The 17,260-nt window shown below is 48.2% G+C and overlaps 1 protein-coding gene across 1 annotated transcript in view; it reads right to left on the bottom strand.

Annotated features, from left to right (window-relative positions):
- Positions 1–17,260, bottom strand: part of tenm3 (teneurin transmembrane protein 3) — a 702,745-nt gene that overhangs the window by 504,751 nt on the left and 180,734 nt on the right. Inside the window, 1 exon segment of the mRNA XM_033018762.1 lies at positions 16,317–16,606. Within this exon segment, the coding sequence (XP_032874653.1) occupies positions 16,317–16,545 (229 nt within the window). The 5' untranslated portion in view covers positions 16,546–16,606.

Raw genomic sequence — 17,260 nt, 5'->3', positions numbered from 1 at the left:
TTTTCTCCAGGCTCTCCGCTTTCCTCCCACAGTCCAACAATGTAAGGGATTATAGGTTAATTAGTTTTGATAAAATCCCTAGTGTGTAAGATAGTGTTAGTGTACGGGGATTGCTGGTTGGCGCGGACTTGGTGTGTCGATGGGCCTGTGTCCACGCTGTGTTTATAAAGTCTAAATGGAGACGCAGGGCATGGAGGGGTAAGGATCATGTTGCAGGCACAGAGTTTAACTTGGCATCATGTTCGGCAAGGACATTGAGGGCCGAAGGGACTATTTATGTGCTAGCCCGTCTGAGATGTTCACTGGTCTATGTTCTCTGGTCCGTTCTACATCACTTAACATAAAGCAAGCTAGAACACACACACACACACACACACACACACACACACACACACACACACACACACACACACACACACACACACACACACACACACACACACACACACACACACACACATTCACACACACACACACACACACACACACACACACACACACACACACACACACACACACACACACATTCACACACACACACACACACATCGCACACACTCACACTCACACACACACACATGAAGCTTTGGGATTCACCCAGGCATCAATGTGAGATGAGGTGCCTCGTTAAGCTCAAGGTGTAAGGTGTTAAAGTTCCCTTTTGTCTCCTGGATTCCATCACCTGAGCCCAGCGTAATCAGCTCAAGCCCCTGCCACCTGTACTCAGGTGTGCAACACAAACAAGCCGGCAGGTATGCAGGGAGCTGGGGGCTGGGAGAACGTCTCACAGAAGCAAGGAGACACAAAGGAGGAAGGGATGGGCGGCCAGGGAATGTGTGAAAACTGATAGTCGCACTTTGTTCCCAGTCACCTGAGCTTGACCACCAGAACAATGGCCCAAAGCCCATCCGAGAGGTGACGACACCTAGACAAAGGTGCAGTGCGGAGCTGGACACTGCCCTCATTCTGTTAGCACTTCACAAGAGAACGTTCCACCTCATCGCATTGCTGAGCAGCTGAACAAAGAACAGCAGCGGGTAGAGTTGCTGCCTCACAGCGCCAGAGACCCGGGTTCCATCCTGACTACGGGCGCTGTCTATACGGAGTTTGTACCTTCTCCCCGTGACCTGCGTGGGTTTCCTCCGAGATCCCCCCACACTCTAAAGGCGTACAGGTTTGTAGGTTAATTGGCTTGGTGTAAATGTAAATTGTCAATAGTGTGTGTAGGATAGTATTAGGGATCGCTGTTCGCTGTTCGCCGTGGGGTGGGAGATTGCAACCTGCACGTGGTCCACCCTGTTTCGATGAATGCAATCAACCCGGCGTGCACAATCAAATAAGATCAAATAGAACAAGTTATCCTACAACTTTAGGCTGTGCACACCGTATGCAAGAAGAAGAAGCTGGTAGCCACTAAATTAAGAGACAATAGACAATAGGTGTAGGAGTAGGCCATTCGGCCCTTCGAGCCAGCACTGCCATTCAATGTGATCACGGCTGATCATCCCCAATCAGTATCCCGTTCCTGCCTTCTCCCCATATCCCCTGACTCCGCTATTTTTAAGAGCCCTATCTAGCTCTCTCTTGAAAGCATCCAGAGAACCGGCCTCCACCGCCCTCTGTGGCAGAGAATTCCACAGATTTAAATTAAACTGAACTTGTTCCATATGTCTCCATATCAATGTCTGACCCCTGAATGACCCCGGCTTTTTGTGTCTATCTTCCCTTGTTGGCATGAGTTCACCTTTACTGACTTGAACAAACACTTGAAGTGGCCTTGAATGTATTTACCAATTTGAATCTGCCCGGGAGCTCCGGTTTCTTCCCACACTCCAAAGACGTGCAGGTTCGTAGGTTAAGGGCCTGTTCCACTTATGCGATTTTTTCAGCGACTGACGGCGACTGTCACAGGCGTAGCAGGTTGCCGAAAAAACGGCGACTGGACCCCCCGCACGACAATGTCTACGATAATCCACCGCCTAGTCGACGTCAAGCTACCGACAACCAGCGACCCTTTAGGACGTCCACCTACGACCACACCTACGGCAACCTACGACCAAACAGGCGACAACCTACGTCAACCAAAGTCAACCTACGTCCACCCACGACAAGCAACGACCCTGTCGGCAACAACTGAAGACAATTCAGTCGCCGTTACCTGTCGCCGGTTGACGTAAATTGACGTAGGCAGTCGCCAATGGAATTCACCGGAGTCAGCACCTTGTGACAACCCACGTCACCTGGCAACAACCTAATCCAGCGGCGATCAGAAAAACGTTACGACTCTTTAGGCGACGTGAGGAGACGACTCACGACCATACAGGCGTCACCCCGCGACCATGTGGCGACAGCCTAGTCGCCTGTAGTCGCCGAAAAAATCACCTAAGTGGGACAGGGGCTTGAGACTCTTTGCATACATTGGGCGTGCAAAACAAAGCATATCACTGTGACTTGTCACAGTATCAGTCATTCATTCCGTAACACTCATACAACATACAAGATACATTTATTTGTCACATGTACCAGTTGGTACAGTGAAATGTGTTGGATTGGCTTCTGTAAAATTGTAAATTGTCCCAGTGTATATGATGGTGCTATAGTAGTGGGGAATCGCTGGCCAGCGCAGATAAGATTATTAACGATTTGGACACGCTAGAGGCAGGAAACATGTTCCCGATGTTGGGGGAGTCCAGAACCAGGGGCCACAGTTTAAGAATAAGGAGTCAGCCATTTAGAACGGAGACGAGGAAACACTTTTTCTCACAGTGAGTGGTGAGTCTGTGGAATTCTCTGCCTCAGAGGGCGGTGGAGGCCGGTTCTCTGGATACTTCCAAGAGAGAGCTAGATAGGGCTCTTAAAGATAGCGGAGTCAGGGGATATGGGGGGAAGGCAGGAACGGGGTACTGATTGGGGATGATCAGCCATGATCACATTGAATGGTGGTGCTGGCTCGAAGGGCCAAATGGCCTACTCCTGCACCTATTGTCTATTGTCTATTGTCTATTGCTTCCAACTGATGCACTCTATCAGGTGGCAAGTAACAAGTGCAGTTTAGCTGAATGAGTTCTGCACTGTGGATGTGAATTACCGATTCATGGCTTGCCACTCCTTCTTGGGCCTTGACTTGATTGCCATGGCAACCATTTCCACTGCAACTTGATGAATGGCGTGGAATTATATTTACAGAGTACGAGCGTGTTGTAATGGAGTTAGTGCACTCTGTGATCTCTTTAATTTACACCGACTTTAATCTGACAACAAATCTTTGCTTTCCCCTCCTCCCTCATTCACATTCCCAGTTCACCATTAAAGGGGCTGTCCCACTGCATGAGTTTACCCAAGAGCTCTCCCGAGTTAAAAAAAAAATCAAACTCGTGGTAAGTGCGTAGAATGTACGTAGCGGGTACGTCGGAGCTCGGGGACGTCTCTTAGCGCTAACGGCAGGTACTCGGGAAGACTCGCTAACAACAGGTAAGCTCGGGAAGACTCGTGAAGATTTTTCAACATGTTGAAAAATGTCCACGAGAGCCCCGAGTACCGACGAGTGGCCATTACTGTAAATCTCCGAGTTCGAATCAGGGCAAACTCGGGGAGAACACTTGGAATGAACTCGTACCGTGGGACAGGGGTTTAAGTACGTAGAATGTACGTAGCGGGACGTCGGAGCTCGGGTCGTCTCTTAGCAGCTCGTAACACTAACGGCAGGTACTCGGGAAACGCGGTAAGCTCGTGAAGATTTTTCAACAGTGTGAAAAATGTCCACGAGAGCCCCGAGTACCTACGAGCGGCTATTACCGTAATTCTCCGAGTTCGAATCAGGGGAAACTCGGGGAATACTCTTGAATTACCTCGTACAGTGGAACAGGCCCTTAAGAGTTTAAGAAAGAACTGCAGATGCTGGAAAAATTGAAGGTAGACAAAAATGCTGGAGAAACTCAGCGGGTGAGGCAGCATCTATGGAGCGAAGGAATGGGTGACGTGTCGGGTCTCGACCCGAAACGTCACCCATTCTTTCACTCCATAGATGCTGCCTCACTAGTCAAGTCAAGTCAAGTCTATTTGGCACATACACATACAAGATGTGCAGAGAAATGAAAGTGACAATGCCTGCGGTTTGTGCAAAACAACTACAGAACTGAACAGAACAGAATCAGTGTTTACATGTTAGAAAAAAAACAACAATTTTAAAAAGACACAACACAACAGTAAATTAGTCCCTGGTGAGATCAGAGTTTACAGTCCTGATGGCCTGTGGGAAGAAACTCCGTCTCAGCCTCTGTTTTCACAGCATGACAGCGGAGGCTTTTGCCTGACTGTAGCAGCCGGAACAGTCCGTTACTGGGGTTGTATGGGGTCCCTCATAATGTTGCTGGATCTGCACCTTCTGGTGTATAGGAGGACTCAAATTTCTGGTTAAAAGGAATAAAATATAGGAGCAAAGAGGTCCTTCTGCAGTTGTACAGAGCTCTAGTGAGAACACACCTGGAGTATTGTGTGCAGTTTTGGTCCCCTAATTTGAGGAAGGACATTCTTGCTATTGAGGGAGTGCAGCGTAGGTTTACAAGGTTAATTCCCAGGATGGCGGGACTGTCATATGCTGAGAGAATGAAGCAGCTGGGCTTGTACACTCTGGAGTTTAGAAGGATGAGAGAGGATCTTATAGAAACATATGAGATTGGATTTGGACACGCTAGAGGCAGGAAACATGTACCCGATGTTGGGGGAGTCCAGAACCAGGGCCACAGTTTAAGAATAAGGAGTAAGCCATTTAGAACGGAGACGAGGAAACACTTTTTCTCACAGAGAGTGGTGAGTCTGTGGAATTCTCTGCCTCAGAGGGCTGTGGAGGCCGGTTCTCTGGATGCTTTCAAGAGAGAGCTAGATAGGGTTCTTAAAAATAGCGGAGTCAGGGGATATGGGGAGAAGGCAGGAACGGGGTACTGATTGTGGATGATCAGCCATGATCTTATTGAATGGCGGTGCTGGCTCGAAGGGCCGAATGGCCTCCTCCTGCACCTATTGTGTATTGCTGACTGATTCTCCTTCCCACAGGTAACTTGGGTGAGTTCACATTTAGCGCAGCATGTTAATTGGTTCACTGCCCTGGCCATATCACCCAGAACCACTTAGTATTATCGGGAGCCTGAACACTGAATGGGGTCAAACACAGAGTCTCATAAATTATAAAAGTCAACTGCTATAGATAGCAGCAAATCACACGTCAACCGTCACAGATTCACAGAACAGGAATAGTTCCCTTTAGTTTAGAGATACAGCGCGGAAACAGGCCCTTCGGCCCATAGAGTCTGTACTGACCAGCATTCCCCGAACACTAACACTATCCTACACACACAGGGGACAATTTACATCTGAGATTCCTTGTGTCTACACTTTCTGGGGTCAATGTTTCTTTGATTGAGTGAGGGTAACAGTCCCCGTGACCTGCGTGCGTTTTGTCCGAGATCTTTGGTTTCCTCCCAAACTCCAAAGACCTCCAGGTTTGTAGGTGAATTGGCTTGGTATACGTGTAAATTGTCGCTAGAGTGTGTTCTTCCCAACATCCATCAGGCTATTAAACACTGCAACCTCATAAGCTATGAACTACAATAGATTATTATTATTATTATTATTATTATAATTCTTAGACCATGGATGGCTCCAGGGTTGGAGGACGCCTGTGCGTGACTTTGTTTAACGTGGGGAGACTGGTGCACAGACAGCCACCCCACGGTCCTTGACAGATCTGGGTCAGGATCCAGTGGCATGGAGTCCAAGACGACCGGAGACCCTTTTCCGCTGCAGCCTTCATCCGCCTTCCCAGCTGTTGTGACGCTCCACTAAGGTTCCGGACTCCCCCAACATCGGAAACATTTTCCCTGCATCTACCTCGTCCAGTCCTTTTGTAATTTTAAACGTTTCTATAAGATCCCCTACTTATAAGATCACCATATAAGTAATTATACGTATACAAATAAGAATTGTATCTAATTTTTCCCCCCACACTGTTTTGAGTTTCATAGCCCTGGTTTCAATCATCCGTGTCCAATTCTCTTCAAGACCCTCCTCAATCTTCGCAGCCACTCTTTTCGCAAGTGGACGGCTTATCTTTTAAGGGCCTGTCCCACTTGGCGATTTTTTCGGCGACTGCCGAAATCATTGACTGACGTGTCAGGTCACCGAAAAATTCGCAGCGTGATGACGTATTGATGCGCGGTGTTTTTTCAAGCGTCGCAACGTTTTTTTTGTCGCCGCTGGATTTTGAAATGTTCAAAATCTTTTGGCAACCCTGATATGATGCCGGCAGTCGCCGAAAAAAATCGCCAAGTGGGACAGGCCCTTAAGTCACCTGTACTCAAGAGTCAAGCGTGTTTTATTGCCATGTGGCCCAGATAGAACAATGACGTTCTTACTCGCAGCAGCACAACAGAATATGGAAACATAGTACACGGTAAACAATATAATACATGAGGAAAAAAAGTTCAGTGTGTTTATGTATACATATACTCACATAAAAGATGGAACTTTTACTTCACGTTTATTATATTGTTTACAGTACTATGTTTACATACTGTATGCTGTACAGCAAGTAAGAAATTCATATATACATAGAGAGAGAGATACATAGGTAGACACAAAATGCTGGAGTAACTCAGCGAGTGAGGCAGCATCTATGGAGAGAAGGAAGGGGTGATGTTTTGTGTCTAGACCCTTCTACGGACCCGAAAACTCTCCCATTCCTTCTCTCACAGATGCTGTTACTCCAGCATTTTGTGCCAACCTTTGATTTTACCAGCTTCTGCAGTTCTTTATAACCATATAACAATTACAGCACGGAAACAGGCCATCTCGACCCTTCTAGTCCGTGCCGAACACGTATTCTCCCCTAGTCCCATATACCTGCGCTCAGACCATAACCCTCCATTCCTTTCCCGTCCGTATAACTATCCAATTTATTTTTAAATGATAAAAACGAACCTGCCTCCACCACCTTCACTGGAAGCTCATTCCACACAGCCACCACTCTCTGAGTAAAGAAGTTCCCCCTCATGTTACCCCTAAACTTCTGTCCCTTAATTCTCAAGTCATGCCCCCTTGTTTGAATCTTCCCTACTCTCAGTGGGAAAAGCTTATCCACGTCAACTCTGTCTATCCCTCTCATCATTTTAAAGACCTCTATCAAGTCCCCCCTTAACCTTCTGCGCTCCAAAGAATAAAGCCCTAACTTGTTCAACCTTTCTCGGTAACTTAGTTGCTGAAACCCAGGCAACATTCTAGTAAATCTCCTCTGTCCTCTCTCTATTTTGTTATACATATAGATATATCTTCTATATTACTAAAAGTCTGATCTTGACCACTTCCTGTTGTTCTGTATATTGATTTTAGAAAAAACGCTGCCACTTACGGCTGTGATTTTTGGCCATCTTATTCAGAGTCCTCCTCCACTGCGCAGGACAAAAGGATTTTTCCAATCGATAAAAAATAAAGAGTTATTAGTGTTTAAAAAATGTTGAGATTCTCTCTCCTGATGGCCACGCCCCTTCCAGAGGGACTATAAAACCCGGATGTCTTGAGTGCCTCACTCAGTCTCTGCAAGAAGGTGGAGCAAGAGGGTCACGTCTCTCAGTCTGAGCTATGAATAACACTGAACACATGTCTACTAAACTGTGAGTTGTTTTACTAACCTGTCAGTGCCCTTAATGTGGCTTGAAAATATAGTTTGGAAATGCTGAAGCTGTGTTGCCTTTGGTTTGGAAATGCTAAAGGGCCTGTCGCACGAGCATTCGACTCCATGCGGCAAGCATGAACTAACGTGGTCGCTTGAGCCGTACGGCCTCGCGGAGTCGGTCCCACTTCGATCGCCGGAGCCATACGGAGTTGTGAGGAGCTGGTCCCGACATCGCGCGGGGCTCCGAAAAACTGACCATGTTCATAAATTCCACGCGGCATTGCCCTGCCGACCTGCAGCACCCTTGACGCCGTACGCACTGCCTTGACTGGCGTGCGCAGCGTCTCGACGCAGTACGCAGCATTTTGATGCCGTACGTCACGCACGAGCTTCCCGCGGACTTTGCTCGAACTTCACGTCACTCACTCGACCTCCGCGCGGCCCCGCTTCTGGTTTGGTTGCGCTCGCCACATGCAGGTGCATGCTGGTGGGACCGGCCCTGTACGGGGATCACTCAACCTCCGCGCGGCCCCCGCTTCCGGTTTGGTCGCGCTTGCCGCATGCAGGTCGCATGCTCGTGGGACAGGCCCTTAAAGCTGTGTTGCCTTTGGTTTGGAAATGCTAAAGCTGTGTTGCCTAATTAAAGTTGCCTTGCCTAATTAAAGTTGCCTTGCCTAATTAAAGTTGTCTTGCCTAATTAAAGTTGCCTTGCCTAATTAAAGTTGCCTTGCCTAATTAAAGTTGCCTTGCCTAATTAAAGTTGCCTTGCCTAATTAAAGTTGCCTTTCCTAATTAAAGTTGCCTTGCCGAATAAAAGTTGCCTTGCCTTCTATATAATGAAAAGTCTAATCTTGACCACTTCCTGTTTGAGCTTTATATTGATTTTAGAAAAAACGTTACCACGTACGGCTATGATTTTTTGCCATTTTACTCGGAGTCCCCCTCCGTCATCAGGTGCTGAGGATTTTTCCCATCGATGAAAAATAAAAATGTTGAGATTCTCTCTCCTGTCAACCACGCCATGAAGGCCACGCCCCTTCTGGTGGGAGGAGGGAGGGACTATAAAACCCAGAAGTGTGGGCGTGGCTCAGTCTCTGCAAGATGGAGGAGGGAGCGGTCACGACTTGCTGTCTTTAGTGGCTTTGCACCCTGCTTGAAATGGTATGAAACTGCACTTGAATTTGGTGACCTTGCACCCGTGCTTGAAATGGAATTTCAAGGAATAGCCATGTCAACTGCCAGCCCACCAGCCATGAGTGAGTGAGCTGCCAGCACAACAGGCTTGAGTGACTGAGCCGCCAGCCCAAGAATCCATTCAGCCCACAATGTCCATACTAGCCCTCTGGAAACCAGTCCCTTCAGCCCACAACACCCATACTAGCGCTCCAGAAAGCGCCCCCTCCTTCACTGGCCACCAATATTGGAATTAGTGGAGAAGTGGAATATTGCATTGGAGGACCAGCCCTCCCTTGTGATGCTGGGACCCAACAGGTCCCACTTAGTCTCGTATATATATATATATATATATGTACACACACACACACAATAATAGTGCAAAAATAACAATAATAGTCTTTGTGGTTCAGAGCTTATTTGAGGTTGTTGTGTTTAATAGCCTGATGGCTGTAGGGAAGAAGCTGTTCCTGAACCTGGACGTTACAGTTTTCAGGCTCCTGTACCTGCTTCCCGATGGCAGTGGTGAAATGAGTGCATATTGCCTTCTGAGCCCTGCTTGCCTGGAGTTTCCCCTGTTAAACCTTCTGCAAGGCCCCTGGAGACAATATATTGTTTGCTCTGTTTTACTGCATTAGCGGTGGAAGGTGCGTAAATATTGACCCATTACAAGGATGTTGCCAGGACTCGAGGGCCTGAGATACAGGGAGAGGTTGAGCAGGCTGGGACTCTATTCCTTGGAGCGCAGGAGGATGAGGGGTGATCTTATAGAGGTGTATAAAATCATGAGAGGAATAGATCGGGTAGATGCACAGAGCCTCTTGCCCAGAGTTGGAGAATCATATCTCTCTAAACCTGTCCTATCTGTATATCTGTGCAGGTGGACAGAAATGCTGGAGAAACTCAGCGAGCGAGGCAGCAATCTGTGCAAATTATTTTTAAACGTTGCCTTAATGACAGCCTCAACTATTTCCATCAGCAGTTCGTTCCATACACTCACCAAAAGTTTCCCCTCAGGTTACGATTAAATATTTTCCCCCTCACTTTAAACCTATGTCCTCTGCTTCTCGATTCTCCTGCTCTGGACAGGAGACTCTGTGGTCTACCCGATCTATTCCTCTCATGATTTTGTACACCTCTATAAGATCACCTCTTATCCTCCTGCGCTCCAATGAACTTCATTGTATCCTATTGCATATAATAATAAACTAATCTGAATCTGAATTCACTGTAATATTGGCTGTATTTTGATCTGCCCAACTTGCCCTCATCAGCCAACATGTCCCATGTACACTAGTCCCACCTGCCTGCATTTGGTCCATATCCCTCTAAAACTGGCCTGTCCATGTTCCTGTCTAAATGTTTCATAAACATAACTATAGTACCTGCCTCCTCCGTCAGCTCGTTCAATACACCCACCAACCTTTGTGTGAACAAAGTAACCCCTCAGATTCCTATTAAATCTCTCTCTCCCCCCCCCCCCCCTCTCTCACCTTAAACCCATGTCCACTGCCCCTCGATTCACCTACTCTGGGCATGAGACTGCGTGCAAACACAATCCTCGCGTGCTTGTTCAGTTGCAGAAACACCGAGGCTAATTGCAACGTGTCGTTTCCTCAGCTCACCTCCGCAGCTCCCATCGACATTGTGAATCACATCAATTAACCCGGCAATTCAACTTCACGTAACCTCATAAGTTGCGAGACCAACACTTCACCACATCAGTACAAAATTGATTTTCTGACAACTGAAAACTAGGAAGTGGCAGGGCAGCACGCGAGCGCAGCGGTGAGGCCTGGATCGGGTAGACAGTCCGAATCTTTATCCATGTTAAAGGCAATGGGGGCGGGCACGGTGGCGCAGCGGGTAGAGCTGCTGCCTCACAGCGCCAGACACACCGGTTCCGTCCTCACTACGCAGGGTCGTCAAGATTCTCACTCCCAAATAAGGGACAGAAGGTCAAAATATGGGACAAATTCCCGACGGCAATTCATTGACCGACTCGGCCGTGGCTGGGTGAATGATGGGTTGGCCCCGGGTGCTGGACTGCACACAAAGCCCAGCCGGCGGGCCAGCTGAGGAGTTCTGGCCCGGCTTGAAGGGCCGAATGGCCTACTCCTGGACCTATTGTCTATTGGAACCAGGCCCTTCAGCCCATCAATAAAATACAATACAATAATGCTGACTGTGGATGATCAGCGATGATCAAATTGAATGGCGGTGCTGGCTTGAAGGGCTGTGCGGCCTACTCCTGCACCTATTGTCTATTATCGATTGTGAGTAGTTGCCCAAAGAGTCGTACCTATTTCTGGTGGCCACTGGATTTTCAACACGACCTGCTGTGGGTGCCGGCAGTCGCCGAAAAAAATTGCGTAAGTGGGACAGGCCCTTTCATGCGTAATGTTGTGATATGAGTGAAGGCCTATTGAGACCACTTCACACAGCAGTAAAGGTTCAACTGCATTGGTGTGGAAATGGGGTGACATAAAAGTTATACTGGAATGCAAATTCCCTTTCCCAAAGGTCAGCAGTCAACTAATTTTTATTTTACAACAATCTGGCAGTTTTATGGAAAGTTTGGTGCCAGGTTTTTTTTATATTCCAGCCTTTCAAAGCACTTCCACATTTTAAAAGACATTTGGGCATAACAGGGCTTAAAATACATTTGAACAGATACATGGATAGGAATGATTTAGAGGGATATGGGTCAAACAAAGGCAGGACGTTCTTTTAGGAGGGAGATGAAGAAAGGAGATACAGAATAGTGAAAAGTTTGGATGGAGTGGATGTGGAGAGGATGTTTCCACTAGTGTGAGAGTCTAGGATCAGAGGGCACAGCCTCAGAATTAAAGGATGTTTCTTTTGGAAGGAGATGAGGGGAAATTTTTTCAGTCAGATGGTGGTGAATCTGTGGAATTCTTTGCCACAGATGGCTGTGGAGCCCACGTCAGTGGATATGTTTAAGGCAGAGATTGATAGATTCTTGATTACTACGGGTGTCAGTAGTTATGGGGAGAAGGCAGGAGAATGGGGTTAGGAAGGAGAGGTAGATCAGCCATGATTGAATGGCGGAGTAGACTTGATGGGCCGAATGGCCTAATTCTACTCCTATCACTTTTGACCTTACTAGGTGGGATTAGTGCAGATTGGGCATCTTGGTTGGCATGGGGAAGTTGGGCTGAAGGGCCTGTTTCCACGCTGTATGACTCTTTCACTATTCCGTAAGTTTCAATGAGGTTTCCCCTCATCCTTGTAAACTCCAGCCAGTACAGGCCCAGCACCGTCAAACGCCCATCATAGGTTAACCCAATCATTCCTGGGATCATTCTTGTAAACCTCCTCTGGACCCTCTCCAGAGCTGGCACATCCTTCCTCAGATACGGGGCCCAAAACTGTCCGCAATATTCCAAATGCGGCCTGACCAGCGCCTTATAGAGCCTCAGCATTACATCCCTGTTTTTGTATACAAGCCCTCTTGAAATAAATGCTGGCTATTGTATATTTATTTGTGTGTTAATAGGTCTGCATAGCTGCTGCAAGAATTTGATTGTTCCCCCGCCAGTTTAGTTTAATTTAGCTCAGTTTAGTTTAGAGATACAGCGTGGAAACAGGCCCTTCGGCCTACCGATTCCGCGCCCACTTGCGATCCCCGCACATCCTACACACAAGAGACAATTTATAATTTTCACCTAAACCAATGAGCCGACACAACTCTTTGGAGCGTTTAAGAAAGAACTGCAGGTGCAGGAAAAATCGAAGGTAGACAAAAATGCTGGAGTAACTCAGCGGGTGAGGCAGCATCTATGGAGAGAAGGAATAGGCGACGTTTCAGTCTGAAGAAGGGTCTCGACCCGAAACGTCGCCTATTCTTTCACTCCATAGATGCTGCCTCACCCGCTGAGTTACTCCAGCATTTTAGTCCACCTGTGTGAGAGGAAACCTGAGCACCCGGAGTAAACCCACGCACGTCACGGGTAGAACGTGAAAACTCCGTGCAGACAGCACCCGTAGTCGGGATGGAACCCGGGTCTCTGGCGCTGTGAGGCAGCAGCTCTACCCGCTGCGCCACCGTGCCACCGTACATATGACAATTAAACACTGTGGACTCCTGATGCATGATCACCGGTCCTTCACAGATGTATCAAGTTCTATCAAGCTGGATGCAGGAAAAATTTTCCCAATGTTGGGCGAGTCCAGAACCAGGGGCCACAGTCGTAGAATAAAGGGGAGGCCATTCAAGACTGAGGTGAGAAAAAACTTTTTCATCCAGAGAGTTGTGAATTTGTGGAATTCCCTGCCACAGAGGGCAGTGGAGGCCAAATCACTGGATGGATTTAAGAGAGAGTTAGATAGAGCTCTAGGGGCTAGTGGAGTCAAGGGATATGGGGAGAAGGCAGGCACGGGTTATTGATCAGCCATGATCACAATGAATGACGGTGTTGGCTCGAAGGGCCGAATGGCCTCCTCCTGCACCTATTTTCTATGTTTCTGTGTTTCTATGTAAACAGATGAAAGAGGAAGCATTGTTAAACTCCTGTCTTTTTATTTATTTAATTTAAAAAACAGATTTGATTGATTCCATAATGTGTTTTATATGAATCTAGTATCTGAAGTCTTCAGAGACCAATGTTAGTAAACTGTCAGATAATATTGGTGTGAAACCTTTTGGTTTCGAGAGATTTAAATGTTATGGTTTTAAGAACACTGACACTCTAATTGCCTGTGAATTCTCTTGTCTTTAAGCTGAAAGGTTCAGTATTAACCGCTGACATTTCATCTCGCTGAGACTTCAGCGGAATATGTTCCTTGAACATTCCACCACTATTTGTCACAGGGGAAGCTGCTCTCAAGGGCCAAAGACTGGCGTTGGGTTGGGCAATGGGGATGGGCGTGGGTGCCGGGGGTCGGTCGAGGACGTGCCGCTGAGCGAACAAACGGGGACCAGGCGCACACCTCACACGCTCTTCGTCGACTCTGCGACTTTCATTTTCCAGGCCCCCATTCCCTCATCTTCACCATGGACGTCCAGTCACTCTACACCTCCATCCCCCACCAGGAGGGTCTCAAAGCCCTCAGTTTCTTCCTCGACCGCAGAACCAACCAATCCCCGTCTACTGATACTCTCCTCCGCCTAGCGGAGCTGGTCCTTACCCTCAATAACCTCGTTTGGCTCCTCCCATTTCCTCCAAATACAAGGCGTAGCTATGGGCACATGCTACGCCTGCTTCTCTGTAGGGCCCCATCCCCGACCTCTACCTACGCTACATCCACGACTGCTTTGGTGCCACCTCCTGCACCCACACACAACTCACTGACTTCATCCATTTCACCACTAACTTCCATCCGGCACTCAAATACACCTGGACCATTTCCGACCTTACCCTACCGTTTCTCGACCTCACTATCTCCATCGCAGGTGATAGACTTCTGACCGACATCCACTATAAACCCACTGACTCCCATGGCTATCTGGACTACACTTCTTCGCACACTGCTTCCTGTAAGGACTCCATCCCCTACTCCCAATTCCTCCGTCTACGCCGCATCTGCTCCCAGGATGAGGTGTTCCACACCAGGGCATCGGAGATGTCCTCATTCTTCAGGGAACAGGGATTCCCCTCTTCTACTATAGATGAGGCTCTCACCAGGGTCTCTTTCATACCCTGCAACACTGCTCTCTCTCCCCACCCCCCCACTCATAACAAGGGCAGAGTCCCCCTAGTCCTCACCTTCCACCCCACCAGCCGTCACATACAACAAATAATCCTCCGTCAGTTTCGCCACCTCCAACGTGACCCCACCACTTGCCACATCTTCCCATCTCCCCCCATGTCTGCTTTCCGCAAAGACCACTCCCTCCGCAACTCCCTTGTCAATTCTTCCCTTCCCTCCCGTACCACCCCCTCCCCTGGTACTTTCCCTTGCAACTGCAGGAAATGCTACACTTGTCGCTTTACCTCCCCCCTCGACTCCATTCAAGGATCCAAGCAGTCGTTCCAGGTGCGACAGAGGTTCACCTGTATCTCCTCCAACCTCATCTATTGCATCCGCTGCTCTAGATGTCAGCTGCTCTACATCGGTGAGACCAAGCGCAGGCTTAGCGATCGCTTTGCCCAACACCTCCGCTCGGTCCGCATTAACCAACCTGATCTCCCGGTGGCTCAACACTTCAACTCCCCCTCCCATTCCGAATCTGACCTTTCTGTCCTGGGCCTCCTCCATGGCCAGAGTGAGTCCCACCGCAAATTGGGGGAGCAGCTCCTCATATTTCGCTTGGGCAGTTTGCACCCCTAGCGGTATGAACATTGACTTCTCTAATTTCAGGTAGTCCCTGCTTTCTCCCTCCCCTTCCCAGCTCTCCCTCAGCCCACTGGCTCCTCCTCTTCCTTTCTTCTTCCCCCCCTTCCCATCCTACATCAGTCTGAAGAAGGGTTTCGACCTGAAACGTCGCCTATTTCCTTCGCTCCATAGATGCTGCCTCACCCGCTGAGTTTCTCCTGCATTTTTGTCTACCATAGTTTAGTTTCGGTTAGAGATACAGCGCGGAAACAGGCCCTTCGGCCCACCAGGTCCGTGCCGACCAGCGATCCCGCACACTAACACTATCCTACACACACTAAGAACAATTTTTTATATTTACCAAACCAATTAACCTACAAACCTGCACATCTTTGGAGTGTGGGAGGAAACCGAAGGTCTTGGAGAAAACCCACCCAGGTCACGGGGAGAACGTACAAACTCCGTATAGACTGCACCCATGGTCTGGATCGAACCCGGGTCTCTGGCGCTGTAAGGTAGCAACAAGGCCTGACACATCACCTATTCCTTCACTCCAGAAATGCCTCCTGACCAACTGAGTTACAATAGACAATAGGTGCAGGAGTAGGCCATTCGGCCCTTCGACCCAGCACCACCATTCAATGTGATCATGGCTGATCATCCCCAATCAGCCGTTCCTGCCTTCTCCACATATCCCCTGACGCCTCTATCATTAAGAGCTCTATCTAACCCTCTCTTGAAAGCATCCAGAGAACCAGCCTCCACCGCCCTCTGAGGCAGAGAATTCCACAGACTCACGACTCTCTGTGTGAAAAAGTGTTTCCTCATCTCTGTTCTAAATGGCTTGCCCCTTATTCTTAAACTGTGGCCCCTGGTTCTGGACTCCCCCAACATCGGGAACATGTTTCCTGCCTCTAGCGTGTCCAAACCCTTAACAATGTTATATGTTTCATTGAGATATCCTCTCATCCTTCTAAACTCCAGAGTGTACAAGCCCAGCCGCTCCATTCTCTCAGCATATGACAGTCCCGCCATCCCGGGAGAGCATACTTTCTCCAGAATTTTGTGTATGTCTTCGGTGTTCATCCTCACACATGGGTAATCATTAGGTGGCGATTATCCATGGGCCGAAGGGCCTGTTTCCACGCAGTGTCTCTAAACTAAACTCAACTCAACTAGAAGAAAGTCCTTTGCTCACCTGGTCTGGTGAACTCATCCACTTCCCTGTGGACCAGATCCTTCACCCTGCCCCCGTACAGGAGCCTGTTGTCGTGGTCGTAAGCTTTGAGGGTCTCGCTGGAACTGTACGACTTCTGGGTGGGCACTCGGCAGTGGTCTTTGTCCACCGAGGAGCTGGTGTAGCGCCTCTCCTTGTCGCGTCTGTTCTTGGTGAGCGAGCAGTAGGGCCTTCGTTCCTTCACATCCATGCTGTCGGCATTATTGTCCAACCTGCCCCGAATCTCCTCTCAAAGCTCAAATCAGCACAACCTGGACAGGACAGAACAGACACGTTAGCGTCTACAGTTTAGTTCAGTTTCAGAGATACAGCGTGGAAATAGACAATAGACAATAGACTTCTTCTTCTTCCTGTCTATGACGGGCACAGCCTAAAGTTCTAGGACAAGAGGGCGGTGGAGGCCGGTTCTCTGGATGCTTTCATGAGAGAGCTAGATAGGGCTCTTAAAGATAGCGGAGTCAGGGGATATGGGGAAAAGGCAGGAACGGGGTACTGATTGGGGATGATCAGCTATGATCACATTGAATGGCGGTGCTGGCTCGAAGGGCCGAATGGCCTATTCCTGCACCTATTGTCCATTGTCTAAGATTCAAGATTCAAGAGAGTGTATTGTCATGTGTCCCAGATAGGACAATGAAATTCTTGCTTTGCTTCAGCACAACAGAATATAGTTGGCATAAATAAATACAGAACTGATCAGTGTGTCCATATACCATTGAATATATATATATATATATATATATATGCAACATAAATAAGCATATAAAGTGCAATGGGCTATTAAAGTTCAGATTTTTGTTCAAGTTGAGTTTAATAGCCTGATGGCTGTGGGGAAGTAGCTATTCCTGAACCTGGATGTTGCAGATTTCAGGTTCCTGTACCTTCTACCTGAAGGTAGCGGGGAG

The sequence above is a fragment of the Amblyraja radiata genome, chromosome 3, assembly GCF_010909765.2.
Source record: "Amblyraja radiata isolate CabotCenter1 chromosome 3, sAmbRad1.1.pri, whole genome shotgun sequence".
Lineage (NCBI taxonomy): Eukaryota > Metazoa > Chordata > Chondrichthyes > Rajiformes > Rajidae > Amblyraja > Amblyraja radiata.
This window is presented reverse-complemented; position numbering and strand designations above follow the sequence as displayed.